Genomic DNA, 20,845 nt, shown 5'->3' on the forward strand with positions numbered 1-20,845 from the left:
GGATCAGTGATATAATGATTTAAGAGCTTTTGCTGACATTTAGAAGGTGAACCAAAATTAATAAACATCCCACACAACTAAGACAGTCTCAAATAAAGAATTATCCTAACCAAAAGACAAGTAATATTTCCTTGAGAGAATTGCAATGAGATGTGTTTGAAGTCAGTGGCCAAATGGGAATGACAAATTGCAAACAAATGTAGATTTGTTTCAGGCCCAAAGAAGCTATCCAAAGAATAAGAATGTAAAATAGAAAATATCCAGGAAATCTGAGTTACAGATAAAATCTATTTGTAAAGAATTTCTCTATTGGAAGAAGTACCACTAAAAAAATGAAGGAAAAAAATTTGATTTAAAATAAACATATTTATTTATTTTAAATTAATTAATCAATGTGCCTTTATTTATTTTTGCAGTGTAGAGAATCAAACCCAAGGCCTTGCCCATGATAAGCTAGTATACTCTCTAACTGAGCCACATACCTATCCTTAATTAAATTATATGTATATATGCATATGTGTATTTGTGAATATACATATGTGTGTATATTTATGTATATATATGCTATATATGTGTGTATATATATATATATGCACACATATATAGTGTGTGTATGTGTATTTGTGTGTGTGTGTGTGTGTGATATTGAGGATGGAATTCAGGGGCATTCTACCTCCAAGCTACAACCTTCTATTTTTTATTTTTTATTTTGAAACAGGGTCTCAGTGAGTTGCAAAGGGCCTCATTAAGTAGTAGTTGAGGTAGGCCGCAAACCTCATTCTTATTCTCTCTGCCTCTCAAATGATGGGATTAAAAGCATATATTATCAATCCGGCCCTAATCAAATTATATTTAACTGAATATCAAAAATAAAAATTGTAGCACCAGGCGTGGTGGCACACGCTTGTAATCCTCATGCTTTGGAGGCAGAGACAGGAAGATCATGCAGGTTCAAAGCCAGCCTCGCTGGCTTAAGAGACCCTGTTTCCAAAGAAAAATATAAAAAATAGGTGTCTGGAAGTGTAGCCCAGAGGTAAAAGGGTTTCCAGGAACCCTTGTACCACCACCAAAAAAAAAAAAAAAAATTGTATATATTCATGGGTACCATACGATATTTTAATATATGTATATATTTTGCAATGTTAAAATCAATTTAAATATATGTCTCCCCAAATAGTTATCATTTATTTGTGATGAAAACTTTCAAGATCTTGTTTTCCTAGATTTTTGAAATGTACAGTACAGTATTGTTCCCTACAATCACCCTACTGTGCAATAGCCCACCTAAACTTCTTGCTCCTGTCCAACTGCAATTTAGAACTCATTGACCTAGAATTGCAAATTCTTAACCCCTCAGCCAAAATATCAGAAACTCTGGGGCTGAAAGCCATGGATCCCTTTTTATCAAGCTTTTCAAGTGATTCTGGTAGATCAAGGCAAAGATTGTGCCATAGACTATCAATTGGGACTAAAAAGATATAAGAATATATTTGTATAGATACCAATATATAAGAAAAAGATGAATAAGGAATGGAGAGACATAGAGGAAAATAAATAAAATAAAAATTGAGTTTTTTCTAGTGTTCTTGTGGTTCCCAATCTAGTGATTGTACTTTGTTTTATCTTTGTAAAGTGATAAACAGATGCACTGGCAAGGCAAAACTGGCTCACAAAGCTCTGTTTAATAAATTCAATTTAGAATTTCTGATAAAATACACAGGAAATATTTGTACCAAATATGCAGAGCTATTTCTTCTAAGGGAGATTTTTTTCAATTAAACTTTTGATCTGTCACTTGGAAGAAAAAAAAGTCTTTTTTTTTTCTTTTAGTTAAACTATCTCTCCTCAAATCACACAAAAGCACAGACATACATTTGTGTATAGAAAGCTACATTAATAGGTTACATGTAAATCTGTTCTATGTAAAGATTATAAATTTAAATATTTCTATATATGACATATGTATAAATTTTATTAATTACATTTTTTGTAAAAATTGAATTTCAATTATAAATTTCAATTGATGCAAAAAGGCCCTCATCATTTCATGTGAAATATATTAATATGTTTTATATGTAGTCTTTTTATAAATATTAATTTAATATATTAATACTTTCATGTGTTTGACAGAATTATGGGGCAGCAGGATAGCTTTCTTGATCCTCAGGAGGACACTGATGGCTGTTCAGAATCTGTGAGATTTGATGCTCACTCAATGACAGCATTGCTTCAGCCCAGTAAGTGAAAGGGGGATGGGGTACCCTTCAGTGGCAAGTGCTTTCTTGTCTACAGCCATTCTAGCAAATTGCTACAAATTCAGTTGCTTAAAACAATAGATTTTTTTTCTCAGAGATCTGAAGTCCAGAAGTCTGAAATCAAGGTCCTTGGAGGTCCATGTTGCCTTTCAAAGGCTATAGAGAAGAATCTTCTGAGTCTCTTCCTAGCTTCTAGTGCAATCTGGAAAATTTTCGGTTCCCTGGCTTGTAGCTACATCAATGTAATCTCTACCTCTTTCTTTGTATGTTATTTCCCACCCCTACTGTGTATACCTGTGTTGTTTTTTCTTCTTATAAAGGCCATGCTAATTCAGTATGACCTCATTTTAACTGGAGTACATTTATAAAGACCCTATTTCCAATTAAAATTACCTCTCGAGGTATCTGGGCTTGGGGTTTTAAAAAATATTTTTGGAGCACACAACTCAATCCATGAGTAATAAGGATCTATTTTACCCCCTTTTTCCAGTAGATTTGGTTGTAATAATATAACTAGAAATTATAAACATCTTAATTAGGTAAGAAGAGGAAATGTTCTACTGTGGATTGGGCTGTGTTTGTATGTTTGTGTTTTTGTTTTGGTAGATCCTAAAAATGGCCCTTCCCTTCAAGACAGACTGAAGCCCTTCAAAGCTGCACTAATTGCTCTTTATGTTCTTGTGTTTGCGGTTCTCATCCCTATCATTGGGATAGTGGCAGGTACGTATTCTAGAATTTTGAAACTTAACGATTTTTTTGTGAATTGCTGATTGCTGACTATAAAAAGAAAAACAAACAGCATTCAACTTTTCATATGGTAGATTCATAAGGAAAACTTCATATACAATTGTTTACTCAAATCTTTAAAATTAAAAATAGATTCTGCAATGTTAAATAAAACCAAATAGCTTTTTTTAAGTTAGAACAATAGAATAGAAAAGAGTTGGGTAAAAATGTAAATATGTAAAGGTAATGTGGGAAGATTTAGACTTTTTCAAAATATATTATCCTCTAAAGTCCCATTTACTTCTGGTGATAGGCCACAAATTTCATGATAAGTATTCTAGATGCCAATGTGAAGACAAATATGATCATTTACATAAATAATGCAAACACTACAAACAAGGCTGTTGTTCAGATCTCCTATGCCTAGTACTGAGAACAGGAAGAAATATTCCTATTGTAAAATAATGACCTACACCTCATTAGGTTTAATTCTTACCATTTACATAGCTCATGTTTTATGGGCTATTATTTAAAACAACCTTAATAATAACATGATGGCATCATTGCAAAGCAAAAAAAAAAAAAAATCATGTTACTTGAGCTCAATATATTCTCTAGTTATATATTCTCTAGTTACATATGCTTTTGTTATATATTTCTTTGATTGGAGGATTCCCACATGAATATCTTGCATGTATCGCATGCATAGATATAAATGTTATTCTTCTATGTAAAATTTCTGATGGATTTGATAAAGTTTGATTGGCATTTGGATTTAAATGCCTTGTCACTCTCCTCTTTTCTATGACTGGTAAAATGTCTGACCATATGTTGTATCAAAAGATGGTCTTGGAATAAATGCATTTTATGTGCATATTAATCAGCCTAACAAGAACACTCCTAAATACAAGTCTAAACTTCCTCTGTTAATGAGAAATCTGATGGAGTGTCCAAGATAGGGCCAAAATTCCACTCAGAAAAAAATGGTGATGAAAAAAAAATCTTAATATTAAGTACCATTGTTGAGCATTGACTATGTTTAGGTACTTTTGGCAGATTATCTCAGTATACCCTTACAATTACAATTTGAACAGACACTATAGTTTCGTCATTATCTGTACACACACAAAAAAAACCTGACTCCTCAGTAATGAAGAAAGTCCCCATCTATAACTTCTGAATTCTAATCTCTGTGGTCTAATATCTCCTTGTGTAAGTAGGTTTTTATAAAAAGATATGGTTGGCCTGTAAAAATGAAAATAATAACAATAACAACAAAAATAGGGTTGTCCTAATTTTAGCCAAGAAGATATTATCCGTAGAAAAACTATCTCCTATTTTAATCGCTAAAACAAATGAAAATAAAAATCCAAATATAACAACCAGTCAATAAGTTAATAAACTATAGCCATCTAAATTAAAGGACCCGATATGCCTAGCATTGAACAAATTCCTGATGCACTGAGGTTATCTGTATGTGTATGTATAGATTTTTTTTTTTTTTTTTTTTGGTGGTACTGGGGGTGGAACCCAGAGGCTTTCTGCCTCCGGGCTTTACTCCCAGACCTTTTTTATATTTTATTTGGAAATAGGGTCTCACTAGGTTGCTGAAAGCCTCACTAAGTAGCTGAGGCTGGATTCGAACCCATGCGATCCTCCTGTCTCAGCCTCCCAAGCATGGGGACTACAAGCGTGTGCCACTACGCCCGGCAATAGATTTTTATCTATAGTTTGAAATGCATAACTAAAAGATAAATCATTGATTGGGATTACTCACTATTATTAGTAGTAAAATTTTGGATAAGTTGCAACTTTTTCATACAAACCATAACCTAAAAATTCAAACTCAGGAACTGCAGCTTCTTATAGGTCCATGTTTAGCACAGACAAAAGTCTAAAAAGAATTCAGGGTTCTAATTAAGTCCAAAATCCCTGGCCTATTTGTAGGCACTATCAAGTCAAAACATTTGTTTTACAGATGATAATGGTTGACCTGAAGTTGTTTGTTTCCTAAAACTACCATAAGTACCTACTAAGATTAAGTAGAAACTAAAAATGTCCAATTTTATGAATTAATGTCAGAAGCAAATTCACCAGAATCTGAACAGATTTCTGTTTGTCATGCATTTATAATGAACAATTGGCAATCAATTTATAAGTTGTATATCAAAATAGTTTTTTAAAAAGGAAGTATAATGCAGTACATATCTCTACAAGATATAAAAATTAAAATGTAGATAGCACCGGGCGTGGTGGCGCACGCTTGTAATCCCCGCGCTTGGGAGGCGGAGACAGGAGGATCGCGCAGGTTCGAAGCCAGCCGTGCTGGCGTAAGAGACCCTGTTTCAAAAATATAAAATAGGTCTGGGAGTGTAGCCCGGAGGAAGGAGGGCTTCCAGGGACCCCAGTACCACCAAAAAAAAAAAAAAAAATGTAGATAAAAATATATCCCTTAAAACGATAGAGATTATTCTGGTTTTGGAGCTGTGCGTGTTGGTTGCACGCTTGTAATCCCCGAGCTTGGGAGGCGGAGACAGGAAGATAGCGCAGGTTCAAAGCCAGCCGCGCTGGCTAGGAGACCCTATTTCCAAATTAAAAAAAAAAAAAATAGGTCTGTGAGTGTATCCTGGAGAAGGGTTTCCAGGAACGCCAGTACCACCAAAAAAAAAAAAAAAAAAGAAAAGAAAAAATTATTCTGTTTTTGGAAAATACGAATTGATAGACAAAATAAAACATTGCACATAAAAACTATTTAAATTTAAAGTTCATCATATATTTAAATATGCTTTCTTCATTATACAGTTTACTCCATATGTTTTTTTCTTCAAAAAGTTGCTGAATCAGTAAGAGAATACCAGTGTAATTCTATTCCAGGATAGTAAGATACAGTAATAGAACTGAAGCATATGAACTGCTACTGAAAAACTAAAATTCTTTACTCAAGACAATATAAATTTTGGTTAGGATAAGGTATTACCAACATGAAAGAGTGAGCATGCTCTGTAAAATAAAATATAAACCTCTCCTGAGGCCATAGAAGTTTGTCTCCTTCCGTATATCGAACAGGAGAGTCACAAAAGGAAGGAGCTTTGACTTTCTTTACCTCACTATATAATGAAGAGTTAAACATTTTTAAAGAAAGCAAAGTTTAAGTTATTTTAACTCAGGAATAAGGTACAAAGCTATGGTGTGATTTTAAATCTACAAGCAAAATGTAGCTTTTACTGTAAACCCATGCTTAACTTGTCACCAAATTAAAAACCACTGTTCCCATGACCTTTTCTCAAATTAGGTCTTCTCTTTCCACATGGTGAAAAAGATTTCCTTTACCTGTATGAAATAAAACTTGTTATTGGTGAAAGTAAAATTATATGCTTGAGCAATTAGAGCAATACAGCTGGTAAAATAAAGCACAGGGATTACTGTGCTCGTGGAAACATACCACCAGAGATAGAAAAATTATTATATTACACAATATTAGTTCCCCATAGTTAGTGCTGAGCATATACATGCTTGGGTTACTAATGTTTAACCCAAAAAAATAATAACAAAATCCCCTAAAACATTGGATACTTATGTGCCAGGAAATGATCCAAACACTTTATATATATGTTTCATTTACTCTATTAGCATTCCATTTACATACATGGTGAAATAAAAATATTGACAGATTAAGTAACTTGTTCAATGCTTCTCTAATATCCCAGCTTATAAAGGACAGAGCCATGATTTCTAACTCAGGCAATTCTAGTTCATAATTATCAGTCAACTTCTACCTGAAAAGCAATAAGAAAAATTTTCAACAAATTTGAAATAATTTTATAAAAATGATTAATTTGGTTTTCCTAGTACTAAAGCCAAAATTCATTCCAAGTCATTTTTGATTCCCAGAGTTACTTCAATGATGTTTTACATGCAGTAGGTGCTTAATAAATAAACTCTAGGACTGATGAACACGTGAATGAGACTGTTAATCTAAAACTTGCTCCCCAGCCAAACTTAATAAGCGTGATGTGATAGAGAAATGCACTTTTTTAAATTTAATTGATAAATTAAGAAATAAAAATAACACATATTAATAAAGTTCTGTTGTGAATAGCATTAAGATATTGTCACATGTAGTTTATTAATTCAAAGAAGTTAATATTAAAAGGATGCAACCAGAAAAATATAACACATTTTAAAAAATTGCAATTTAAGTATATATACAACTTTATATATACATATATGTGTGTATAAAACATTAATTTACAATTTAATAAGAGCTACAGTACCAACCACCATCATAAATTCTTTAACCAACGTGAGTAGCTACAGTGGAATCTATAATAGTATCTTTCATGTATAAGGCACTTTGCAATTGCATCTAATTGTTATATGTGCCAATCTGTCTGCTAGGGGATTTACATGATTTATTTCACTAGACTCAAAGCCATTCTTGAGGTGTTATTTTGCATCTTTGAGTATATCTGAGGAAGGAGAACTTAAGTAACTTGACCAAAATAACCCAGCTGGTAAGTGAGAAATGGAGCTGGATTTCAGAATCAGAAAGTTTGATTCTGCATAGACACCCCTCTCTCAATTATGTAACATATATCCTGAGTTGGGGATAGAACTTAATGTCAACTTAATGTCTTTCTTGTGTTGTCTCATTTAATTCACAAAATCTATACCACCACGTCCCATCATAGATTCAAGTTTAGCTATCAATCTATCATCTATGTACCTACAAAAACCTGACCAATTCAAGTTTAGCTTGCATCCCTCTCTCTCTCTCTCTCTCTCTCTCTCTCTCTCTCTCTCTCTCTCTCTCTCTCCCTCTCTCTCTCTCTCTCTCTCTCTCTCTCTCTCTCTTTCTCTCTCTCTTTCCTTCTTTCATCCTTCTTTCTGTTTTTTTAGGGAGAATTGAAATACAAGAGATTAAATCCAACACACTAACACTAAACTACAACCTCAGTCCTATTTTATTTTTTATTCTTGAAAAAAAAGGTCTTGCTAACTTGCGTAGGCTAGCTTAGAACTTGTGGTCCCAAACACTAAGATTAGAGGTATGTGTCACACACCTGGATATGTGTATAGATACATTTTTAAACTATATGAAGTTACTCTTTTAATTCCATAATTATTTTTTGGAAAATCTCATATATTCAAACTAATAAGAATGTAATTAACGTTTATATAGATGACAATTTGTACATATATAGAGCTTCATAGTGAAAAATAACAAAATCTTAACCATTACACATTAGTGATAGAATTGTTTTTAAGATTTTCCTCATTATGTATAATTATGTATCATTTTTATATGCAAAGTTAATGCTTGTGCTTTTTTTACTTTCTTTCTTTTTGGAAACTATAAAGCATATTGCTCTAGATCATTTTGGAATGATAATTAGCTTGTTTAGAGAACATATGTCTATTTGGAAATATGTATCAGCAGCTCAGTATGTTCCCCAAATGCCACTTAATAGAAAATTTTTTCCTCAGCAAATAACTTATCACAGGATTGCTCATCAAACATATTACTGAAACCAGAAGCAAAATTAATGTAGGAGTTTTATTAGCTAAATCTGGTAGATTCATACTTAGAAGTCAATGTAATTACTACATTATTTTTAAATAACATTAATAATATTTAAAAGCATTTATGATACATCACTAAATTAAAAGTAGTTTTCATATTACATATAAAATATATTTCTTTTATAATAATATGACAGTGAAGAATAAAACCAGATTTGATATACATACAACAAAATGTATAGTTTAACCCAAGATAAGTAAGATTTGTCCTAAATTATTTTTTCTATTATCCAAATTTTCTAGTTTTTCTGCCATGAGTATATATACACACACATGTTATAGTAGGCAGTTTTATGAAAACAATACATATTTAAAGTAGAAAATTTGTCCAATTTTCTTCCTACCAACTGTTGTAGGACTGGATAAAATAATACGCTGTCACTTTGATAGGACAGGAAAGTATAACAAATAATTTATTCATGCAGTAGATGGCATTACTCCTTCTACTTTTACTACACGTTGTTTGGTTAACATCATCTTCATCATAGTTAACATCTTCAGCGTGCTTACTTCAGAAAATGTGTTGAGTATTTTCTCATTTTATCCCAACAATAGTCTATAGAGTAGAATGCAATGCATTTCTACACAATTTATAAATTTTTTTCTAACTAGTGAAACCAAATCTAAGAACCAGGAAGATTCAGATAAGCAGTAACTCAGAAAAAATGACATAATCCCGGGATAAATTCTTATGTGAAGTGGGAAAGGTTGGCTGTGTGCTTCTCAGTAATGTACTGAATGTTATTAATAGGTTATATATTTAAAATAAATACTTGATTTATACTAGCATTCAGCACTTTGTAGTAGAAAGGAATGGAACAAATGAAATGGAATAACATAGAATGGAATGGCATATGCATTAAAGACACAGATTATAACTTGGATTTTATTTGTTTAAACATGCAGCTCAACTCCTGAAGTGGGAAACAAAGAATTGCACAGTTGGCTCAGTCGGTGCAAGTGTTGATGCATGTCACAGTCTGGGAAAGACGAATGGCAGTGAAGATGAAGTGAGATTTCAAGAAGGTGTTATGGAACACATGAGCATCCTGGAGAAGAGAGTCCAGTCTATTTCGGATTCAGAAGCCAGTCTCATAGATTTAGAACACTTCCAAAATTTCAGTGTGACAACTGATGAAAGATTTAATGATGTTCTTCTCCAGCTAAGTACCTTGGTTTCCTCACTCCAGGAACATGGAATTGCCATAGACAAAATCTCCAAGACTTTAATAAATTTGAATAGCACATTGCTTGATTTGCATCTCAGTATAGAAAAATTGAAAGTCAATGTCCAAGAGACTGCATGGAAACAACAAGAGGTGAGAGTTTTTGTATTAGAATGTCACTTTCTAGAATTAAATGTATCTAGATCCTGTCTTCTCAGGCAGTGTAGGAAGGAAAAGTTGCAAACCCTGTTTCAGTTACATCCTACTCTGACAGTAGTACCAAAAGTTTTTAAGTGGATTTGCCTGATGCCTTTTCTAAAATCCCAGAAAAAGGGGTATTTTCATTGGATTAGACTCTATTAAGGTATTTCAATTTTATAAATGCTATTATAGTGTACCGTTATACTGTCTAAACCAATTGTAATTTTCATATGATCTCAGCAGATCTTGAGAAGTAGATAGATACTTTGTGAATTTCACAAGAGCCCCAATATTTCTCAATGAAAAAGAAACTATTTTTTGTGTGTGGTACTGGGGTTCCTGGAAACCCTTCTACCTCTGGACTACACTCCCAGACCTATTTTATACTTTTTTTTTTTGGAAACAGGGTCTCTTAAGCCAGCACAGCTGGCTTCAAACTTGCGTGATCCTCCTGTCTCTGCCTCCCAAGTGCAGGGCCACCACGCCGGGCCAGAAACCTTATTTTCATGAATATCTTTCAAAATTAAATTTTAAAATTGTTTTTATAATTTTAGAATAAAAAGAGGTATACTTTGTATTTCTACAGATAACTATAAATAATTAATTTTACATAATGTATATTTAATCATCATGGTCTCTTCATCAAACAGCATTCATTGATCCTTTGTTTGCTGAAGAGACTTATAGCTAATACCAGCATACTGCCTATCAAGAATAGGCCAAACATTAAGTTGAAAGAAAAAGGGAAAACACTAGTACCATATGGAAGAGAGTAGTGGGATTGATAATCTCCAGTTTTCATAGAAATGATTATGACTGCAAAATGAAATGCTTGTTTTCAGTAGAACCATTTTTGGTAGGATGCAGAAAGTATGCATGGATGCTGTATAAATTTTTTAAAAAATCAAATTCATTTTACCTTCTTCCAATAAAATAATTCCAAGTGAAATTTGGTAAATATGAACATGTTTATGAACATGAAAGAAATATGAAAATATGAACACGAAAGAAAGAAATAAAAACGTAGCCTCATCTTTGGGCATAAAAAACATAGGCCATTTCAGGTTTCTAGGCAGCACAATAACTTGCTAGTTTCCTGACCTTTGATCTGTGATATCTGAAACGACATAGCCTATTGACATCAATTTTTAGCCACTTAAATAAAGTCAAGTTTATGTTATCATGTTACAATATCCTACAAATATCTCACCATTATAGCATTACAATGTATATCATTTTGTATGGAAAATGCTAAATTGTCAGGGAAGAAAGAGGTGAAGGGCAGAGATACTCTAATATAGAACAAGATTCTGGATGAGAGAAGGCACATAAGAGCTGAAAATTGATATCCCTCTCTGCTTGAGTATAGTGTCATTGATGAGCCGGATCTGGATGTATGTCCATTCCTTTCAAAGGTTTTAACCAAGAATGTCCTTTTCCTTCCTTTCCTTCCCTTCCCTTTCCTTTCCTTTCCTTTCCTTTCCTTTCCTTTCCTTTCCTTTCCATTCCTTTCCTTCTCCTTTCCTTCCTTTTTATAGTGCTGGGGATTGAACCCAGAGCCTGTGAGTGCTAAGTGAGCATTCTACCATGGAGCTAGTCACTAGCACACATCCAGACTGTCTTGCTTCTCGCCTCTATTTCTCCAGTCCAGTACAAAGCAGTACAAACCTAAGAAAGTATAATTTTACCCTAATACCTGGATTAAGAATAATATACTACTGACTTATTTCTATGTGCAAAGGAGGATATGATAAACTATCAGCAGTCAACCATGGAAATACTTATAAAAGTCTAAAGCATACCATGAAGACAGAGATAGGATAAAAGAAGATCAGAGAGAAAGAAAATGTTCACATAATAAGTTAGAAGGCTTAGTGCACCAAAAAAAGAAAGCCTAATGCCAAAAATGAAAATTGAAATGTACAAAAGGCAAAAAACAAATGTGATGACTGGTGGATACTTTAACTGCCTCATAATTGGAAAACAAATTGTCACAATTATTTCCAACTTTTACTCTTCAAACTTAAATATATTGATGGAAATACCTAGCATTTGTGTACAAAAAAGTAGACACTGACACAAAGTGAGTGAGAGAACCAAAATGGCAACATAATTTTAGAGGGTAGTGTGACAACATTTAAAAAATGTTAGTGTTTAGTCCCTTTGATCAAGTCTATTTCCAGGAAGCCGTTCTACAAAAGCACTTGTATGAAAAGTATTTGAAATATGTTCATTGAAACACTGTTTAAACCTGTAAAGAGTGCATAGTTTAGAACTCTATAAATAAAATTTTTAATTAAAATTCGAAATATATGTGCAATATGGTTCCACTCAAAAACTGAAAATAAATCTTCTGTAAGTATTTAATGCATAAACATTCTTAGTGTATTACTGAGGAAAGAATAATGTATATTCTAGAATTTGTATGTTCTTTTCTCATATTATCATACTCTATATGTATATGCATGCATGTACATAAATACACACAAAATATCTATGTGTTGTATAACACAAAATAAGAATAGAGCCTCAATATTAAAGACAATAAAAAGCAAACTGAAATACTGTCAATGTGCTTCTTTTTAAATATTAAAAACCAATCCTCACTTTTCATTGACATTAACAATAACAATACTGGTTATCAAAATGACAACTCTGGTTATTTTTGTAAAAATTTTATACAGAAATCTAGCAAATTAATAAAATTGAAATATTTTGCCACTTTAAAAACACTCTTAGTAAGGCATGGTGGCACATGCCTGTAATCCTAGTTCTTGAGAGGTTGAGTCAGAAGCATCACAGGTTTCAAGCCATTCTCAGCAAGCTGGTGAGGCCCTGTTTCCCAATTTAAAAAAAAATAAGACTGGGGGCATAACTACTATAATCTAAAAATAATACTCTCATTTTATCTATTTCACTTTAGATAAATTAAGACTTTAAGATTTTTTTAGCATTCCGAAATCCGCATATTTGGGAATAGAAGCATGTCTCCTTTGACATATATTCAATTGATTTTTTTGTTTGTTTGAGCTGAGGTGTGGAAATATAGCCACTTAATCACTTAATCCAAAGAAAAGGTGTTTCACAACCAAAGTACTATTTTTTAAAAATTCTGATTTCCATACTTTATATGTAACATCCTGTCTTATGATGTATTCTAAAAATCTGAACTTCGAAGACTTCTTGAACTTATGTACTGATAATTATGTGTGTAACCAAAGTTGTGAATGTTCACTGTTTCACAGGAAATCAGTAAGTTAGAAGAGCGTGTACATAACGCATCAGCAGAAATTAAGTCTGTGAAAGAAGAACAAATTCATGTGGAGCAAGAAATAAAAAGAGAAGTGAAAGTATTGAATAACATCACCAATGATCTCAGGCTGAAAGACTGGGAACATTCTCAGACACTGAGAAATATCACTTTAATTCAAGGTAGAGTGTCTTGCCGTTTCTCTTAAAATGTTAGTTTCTTGTCTGCTTGTAAATTGAATGAGATTTTTCTTTTATTGATTTTTTTTCTGTCAAAGTTACCAAAAAGAATTTGGAAATTTTATAGTATATTCCTATTTTCTTGATTGTTGCTAAAGTCAATCAGCACATTAACACTTCATCCTAAAATTTACAAGAAACATCAAATATTTTTTCTGATGATTCCCTTCTTGGTTCTTTCCATTTATGAATATAGTTTATTTCTCCTTTTACCCAACGAGGTTTAAGAGCTTGTGCAGTTCACTCTCTTTCTCTGACCTTTTAAAATATTTTAATAAGCAATCTTTAAAGTATTTTCTTTTTTTTCATTTTATTTTATTTATTTTTTTAATTTTTTTATTGGTGCACTGTATTCATACATCATAGTGGGATACAAAAAAAACTTTTGTAGACATACATGCACACATTGCCCAGTCAGCCCTCACGAGATAGACATATGAATACATGAGCATGAAAACCAGAAAGTGCCAGACAGATGTATAAATTCAAGCAGAGACAGCCTAGAACATGTGGCAGATTTTATGAGGATGTGAATGTGAGGCAAGATTGAGGATAAAGTAGAAAATTAGTGATATTTATTAATAGGACACAGAGAAATACTGCTCCGCAAATCTAGGCAGATATTAGTGCTATGCTATCTTCTGAGAATTTAAAATTATGTGATATGTTTGAGTTTGATTTTGTAATAATTTGGATAGTTTTTATCTGTGATATTTATGATTGCCAATTCCAAATTGATTCATTTCTTATGGCTATATAGAATTCTTAGTTTGTCTTTTGTAAAAACAATCATGGGAGAGTAAATAAGATTTTTTTATGTGTGTGTTTTACAGATGTAACTGTTAAAATGGATTAAAATAGTTTGAATTCTTATGGCTTTTTGAGCAAATAATACATTTTAGAATAATTTAATCCTCATTTCTTTGACATATGTAAACAAGGGAGCTGACATGTGGCATTATGTCCATTTATTGATGCAGAGAGGCATTTATTGATGCCATCATGGGACAGAATTTTGAAAAGGTTAAATAACGAAGAACAAAGAAGGTAACTCCAACAGATTCTGACTTAAAATGACATCTGACTTAAAGCTTTTCATTTTTTTTTCTCCATAACATGGAAGAATAAACTACATTTATTTATAGCTGATGGAGACATAGTAAAACAAAGTCCTATTTTTTTTTAAAGAAACAAACAGTAAATAAATATGAGAGTAAAATAGACACAATAAAGTCAGATCAGATAGGAGCCTCTTGCACTCATCCATGAAGATGTGAGCTGGACCAGGGATAGAGAGGACAGCAGATGGGAAGGTTGCAGGAAATTTTATGTTGACAGTATTCTCAGAATTTCCACCCAGAAAGCTAGGAGTAAAGTGGCGGATGACTATTTTAGCTCCATCCTCCCAAATGTCTAAAAGAGACTTACTTAAATACGTCCTACATTTTGTTGGAGGCAGTGGAAGAGATATGACAATACATAAAAATGTAACATAGGTGAGATTAAGGTTATATGACAAATAGAGTAGCAGTGAAAAATAGCATCCAGCATACTTAATCAAAAGTATTTAAGAAAAATCTTTACCTGGTATATTTAACTTAGAATTTAGATACCATATATCAATATTTTTATTCATGAACACACAGAGAAGTATCTTTAACTCTGAAATTTATAAAATGATTCAGATATCCTTGTCATGACTGAGCTAATTTCAAAATGAGGGTTATTGCACAATTTCCCTAATTGAAAAAATAGTAATTAGGAAAGACTATTATTTCTTACCATAAACCATAAAAAGTTAATCTCAGCCTATACGCAGCCCAGGTTTATAGTTCAAGGAACCCTGGAGGCTGAAGCAGAAGCAATCCAAGATCAAGGCCGGCCTGGACAATTTAGCGAAGGCTTGTAAAAGATGGATGGATAGATAGATGATACGTAGATAAATAGATGCTAGGTAGATAGGGCTGCAGTACCATGGCACAGCTCAGTGGTAGAGAGTCCCTTGGTTTAATCCCCAGGATCACACAAACAAAAATAAAATCTTACTCTCAGAGGGTAAGAACTTAGATTTGGTCTATATGGGTCTTGTCTCTTGTGTTGAATATTCTAGTTGTCTCTGTAACATCTATTAAAGGGGATTCCTAATTACTAGGTAAAAATCATTTCTTGTATACTTCTTTTCAAAACACTGTGCTTGGAAACTTTGGGTTTATCTTCTTTTAATTTGCTCGATGAAATTCTGGCTGCAAATTCAATCTTACTTTCATGCTTGCCGCCTCAGTTGATGCTGTGGAGTCTTGTTCTGCAGTCTGCTCAGAGCTGTGATATTAAGCACCCTTTCTTGGGAATAACTGATTTCTTCTGCATAGACTAAAAGATTCATGAAGATTTTCATCGATATAGAATTATGACATTTCTGTGCAATTCCTACATATTTGTCTCTCAATGACTAAGCTATAGATTAGAAACAATAGTCACTTGCTTCCTACCCAATGCTGTGTAGTTTGCATCATGACTATGTGAAGAAAAAATATAAACCCAAACACACACATATAGGAAAAATCTTAGTTATTTTCTTAAAATGATATAAGTATGATTTATATTTTTCTTCATACTATTTTCTAGGCTATCTATAACCTATAATTATGAGAGTTACCTTCTATAATAAAATATGATTAAATATTACTGTCCAATGTTGACTATCAAGAGAAAAGAACAATATTCCATTGAGAAGATCAATAATATTCTTAGCCCTAGTTGTATCTTGTAAAATGAAACAAATAAAATGACAAGGGATAAGCATGTCAAAAGGCAAAAATGTAGACAGAAAATACTTAATGAGACCATCTTTATGTGTCCTCCACTTAGCATTGCGAATGTATTGCATCTCCCCATCCAATTAAATTTTTAACAAGTGTTCTCTGAGCAGAAATCTTAAATATAGTGTGTATTGTCTCTGCATTTTATATTTGACCAAACTGCAGCAATTGAAATGCCTCCTTTAAAATTACTGTTTCATTGTAGTATGGTATGTCTATGTTTGTTTCTTCATTTTGGAGTTGTAGAGAAAATTAAGTGTTCTGCTTTAAATTAAGCAAGGAATACTTGTCCTATATATTCAGCTGGAAAAGTAATTTAAGGTGTTTTCTTTGGGAGGGGGGTTTCTAATTCCATTGTTGCATTATAAGTAGTATACATCATAGTGAAGATCAGTGTGACACAATACAAACATACATGTGCACAGGACTTGGTGTGCTTTTTGTTTGACCCCTACCCTTTCCTCCCTGTCCCTGTACATCTTAGTGAGATTGGTAGTGATACCTTCATATGTGAACATAGCATTATTTTACTGTTTTCTTTATCAAGAGTTCTAAAGACATACTCCCTGAAGTTCGTGTAAAGTGGTAATCATCTGCTGTTTTGCTGGATAGAGAACATTCTAGTGACTAAGTCAATATCCATCCTCAGCATTCAGGAGTCACCTGGGAAACTGAAGCCAAACACTTTTCTGTGCAATCTCTCCATTCTAATTTGTAATATCTAGATCAACTTAGAGCTTCAATTTACAAACTTTACACAAAGAAGTATTTCTCTACTTATTTCTCCTGCTTCTTTTCCCTTATCTCTCTCTCACTTCTTCAGCATTCTTTCCCTTCTCATTCTAATTCTTCTTGAAAGAAACCCTCAAACTCCACTCCCTTAATCAATTCTCTTCTATCCATTGTCATTCATTTGGATTTCCATCTCTCTGACAGATATAAGGTTATGGTCAGTTTCTGTAGTATTCTTTTCTTTTTCTCTTCTTTTCTTTTATTATCCCTCCTCCTCCTCCTCCTCCTCCTCCTCCTCCTCCTCCTCCTCCTCCTCCTCCTCCTCCTCCTCCTCCTCCTCCTTCTTCTTCTTCTTCTTCTTCTTCTTCTTCTTCTTCTTCTTCTTCTTCTTCTTTTGGTTTGGTTTTTGTACTGGGGATTGAACCCAAAGGTATTCTATCTCCATGTTACCCTACCCCCAGCACTTTTTATATTAAAATGGGTACTGCCAAGCTTAAAAGCGGCTTTGTAATCAGAGATGATAAATATTAGTTGTGACTGACTAAGTTTCTCAGGCTGGCCTTGAACCTGCATTTCTCTTGTCTCAGCCTCCCTAGTACTGGGATTATAGGTCTGCACCAACAGGCCTGGCAACAATATGGGTTTTGGTTGATTGCAATGCATATATTTTTGTTTCCCTTCAGAGTATCACAAATGCCTTATTAATCCTTACTTACAGATTTAATTTCACAATATATCAAATTAACTAGCCCATATTAAATCAGAAAGACAATTAAAAAAATAAAAACAGTATTTAACTCAATATAATAAAATCTGCTTATATGCATATAATACTATGTTTTTTTGTGCAATGTTGGTGTCTTTTCTCTGTCACCAGGTTTTTAGAACCTAGAAAAGTGTTAGCTACACACAAATATTTAATACATATTTAAATGCCTTATGTGAAAGGTATTCATCCTTATCAGTACAGGTTGTTATAGTAGCAAAATATATCCCAATTCAGGATATACGATTGCACAACAACAACAACAACAACAACAACAACTACAACAGACTTTGATTTCCTTATATAACTGTCTTGAAAAATGACAAATCTATTTTACCTATTCTTTACAACTATTGTCAGTAATTGTAATTTTTTTTAGGTCCTCCTGGACCCCCAGGTGAAAAAGGAGACAGAGGTTCCTTTGGAGAAATTGGTTTACCAGGCATTCCAGGTCTAATAGGTATGGTCATAGTAACTGTAGTCATATATTCTGAGACTTTGTAATTAACATATATCTATGCATGTGTTCAATGGAGAATAGTTATTTTAAAATTTGTTTCCTATGGGGTGTGTGTCTGTGTGTGTGTGTGCGTGCACATGCATGTACATGCATACTCACATATGTGGACATGTTTTGGGGGAGATGCTAAGTGTTATAGCAGCCAAATCTCTCTCTCTCTCTCTCTCTCTCTCTCTCTCTCTCTCTCTCACACACACACACACACACACACACACACACACACACACCAGCGTGCACATCATCATAAACTGAATGTTAAGCACTAGCTTTTGAGTTTTGAAGAAATGAAGCATTTTAGTTCGAGTTGCCACATGGAGTTGTTCATACATCTAAGGGGTGTCATCTCTATGTCATCTGTATCAGACTACAAACAGTATGTAGTAGACCAAACGATAGATTACACATGATGAACATGAAAAATCATCTTTGCATTGAATAAATTTGCAAGATCTGTTTTTTAAGATAAAAAATATATTAATTTTTGGCCAAGGAAACTGTAATGTATTTCCTATACTGTCCTTAACTGGTCAATATCTGCTTAAACTACAAAGTCTGAAAGTAAATATTGGCTGGAATATAGAGATGACTTTTACCTTTGCTGTCAGCCACTCTGTATTTTACTTAGAGCAAAATTGTTGTAAATTATTTCCATCTGTGCTTGAAAACAATATTTTAGAAGAAATGAAAAAAGGGAGAAAGCGTGAATTTTATTTGCTCTTAAAAAATGAAAAAGACAGTACCACTAACATGATTGTTATTCCAGACTTGGCTAGAAATAAAATACATTGCATGCTGTTTGAAAGTAGAAAGCATATCCATGGTCTAATTATAATCAAAATGATTTCTGCTGCCAAAAAAAATATCTAACTACCTTCTAATTTATCCTACTTTTCTGTCCTTTAACTTGACTTATTATATCAGAAAAATAATTTTTAGAAATGAGCTTACCTTTGCCTAACCTTTATATCACTTTTCCTTAAAAGCAATATATAGAGTTCATATTTATATGCAAACTTCAAAGAAATTCAAGGAAAGAACACCTCCTTTGTCTAAAAGAAATTTTCATGGGCCTTCTAAAAGGCTGTTTATGCTCAGTGGAATAAAAAACAAGTAGCCTGACTTTTAGACACTATAGACACTGTAAGGGAACTACCTCTATACGATCCCCTGAGAGAGCTAAAACCTCTCAGGGGATCATACAAATTTACAAATTTTTAATGATCAGCCAGTACTATGCATTTTTTCTTTTTAATTTTTTATTTGTGCATTGTATTCATACATTTTAATGAGGCACACGATGGTAGAGGCATACAAGCACACATCACTCATTTAGCCCTTCCCTAATTCCCACCTCATTCCCTCACACCTCCCTCCTTATGTTTATCTTGCTGATTGACTTTGAAATGTTTGTGAATGTACATCATGTACATTAGAAAATTTTACTCTCCCCCTCCTATCCCCCTCAGCTAGGTTGCCTTATTTGCTCATCTATGGTTTCTCCTTCTTTGTTTAGAGTCTCCTATATGATTCTTTTTCTCCCTAGCTTCTGTATGTTAGGGGAACATCCAATTTTTTTACTTTTTGTAACTGACTAATCTTACTTAGCATAATGTTCTCCAGTTTCATCCATTTTCCTGCAAATGATGTAATTTTATTCTACTTTATAGCTGAGTAAAATTACATGGTGCCTATATCTCATAGTTTTGTAATCCGTTCATCTGTTGATGGACATTTTTTTTTACCCTAAGAATAATGCCTCTGGAGGAGAGAATAAAGTACAGCTTGAGTATGGATACTGGAAGACAGGAACTTATTTTTATATTAATGTATTTTTTACCTCCACCTTTACCACTCTGCCCAACCAGTGGCCCAGGATGTCTTCTACCTCAGAACTCAACAAAGAGAACCTCTAAGAGGTTCTGTTTGACTGTGCTTTAGTTGCCTGTGAGTTATAAGAAGATGCCGATTCCTTTATCTTGGCCCATTTTACTCTTCAAAATTAAATAAATGCCACCTGGAAGACTCAGAGAAGCTAGTCTTCTGAAATGAAATTTTACAGTGGCCCTTATACCTAGGAGCCACATTAAAAACATCATTAAACAAAAATCTTTCTATAGTCTAACCACAAAGCCAGTATAAAACAGGAAATTATAAAAAAAAAAGAAATCAGTGAGGTGGAGAATAAAAAATACAGAAAATCAACAAAACTAAAAGCTGGTTTCTCAAAAAAAAAAAACAAAAACAAAAAAAAAACAAGATAGATAAACCACTAGCCATCTTAGCCAAAAGAAAGAAGCTGCCTAAATTACTAAAGTATGAGATGAAAAAGGAGATATTACCACTGATACACTGATACTACTGATAATGTGGAAATCCAGAAGATTATGAGAAATTACTTTGAAAAACTATACTCCAAAAAATGAAAAATTTAGAAAAATTTGACAAATTTCTAAATATATATAACCTACCTAAAATGAGTCAAGAAGATATAGAAAATCTAAACCTATCAATAGCAATCAAAGAGATTGAAGCAGCAATAAAGAGCCTACCATAAAACAAAAGCTCAGGACCAGATGGTTTCACAAGTT

At 33.0% G+C, this 20,845-nt stretch overlaps 1 protein-coding gene across 1 annotated transcript in view; it reads left to right on the forward strand.

The window, feature by feature from the left end:
* Positions 1 to 2,134: 2,134 nt before the first annotated feature.
* The window catches only part of MSR1 (macrophage scavenger receptor 1), a gene marked incomplete at both ends in the record, with an annotated part of 78,813 nt that continues 60,102 nt past the window's right edge, over positions 2,135 to 20,845 (forward strand). Inside the window, 5 exons of the mRNA XM_080709879.1 lie at positions 2,135 to 2,237; positions 2,862 to 2,975; positions 9,471 to 9,883; positions 13,177 to 13,363; positions 18,117 to 18,197. Of these exons, the coding sequence (XP_080566005.1) occupies positions 2,135 to 2,237; positions 2,862 to 2,975; positions 9,471 to 9,883; positions 13,177 to 13,363; positions 18,117 to 18,197 (898 nt within the window). The remainder of the gene's footprint in view (positions 2,238 to 2,861; positions 2,976 to 9,470; positions 9,884 to 13,176; positions 13,364 to 18,116; positions 18,198 to 20,845) is intronic.

The sequence above is a fragment of the Muscardinus avellanarius genome (assembly GCF_963383645.1).
Source record: "Muscardinus avellanarius genome assembly, chromosome: 14".
In the NCBI taxonomy this organism is placed as follows: Eukaryota; Metazoa; Chordata; class Mammalia; order Rodentia; family Gliridae; genus Muscardinus; species Muscardinus avellanarius.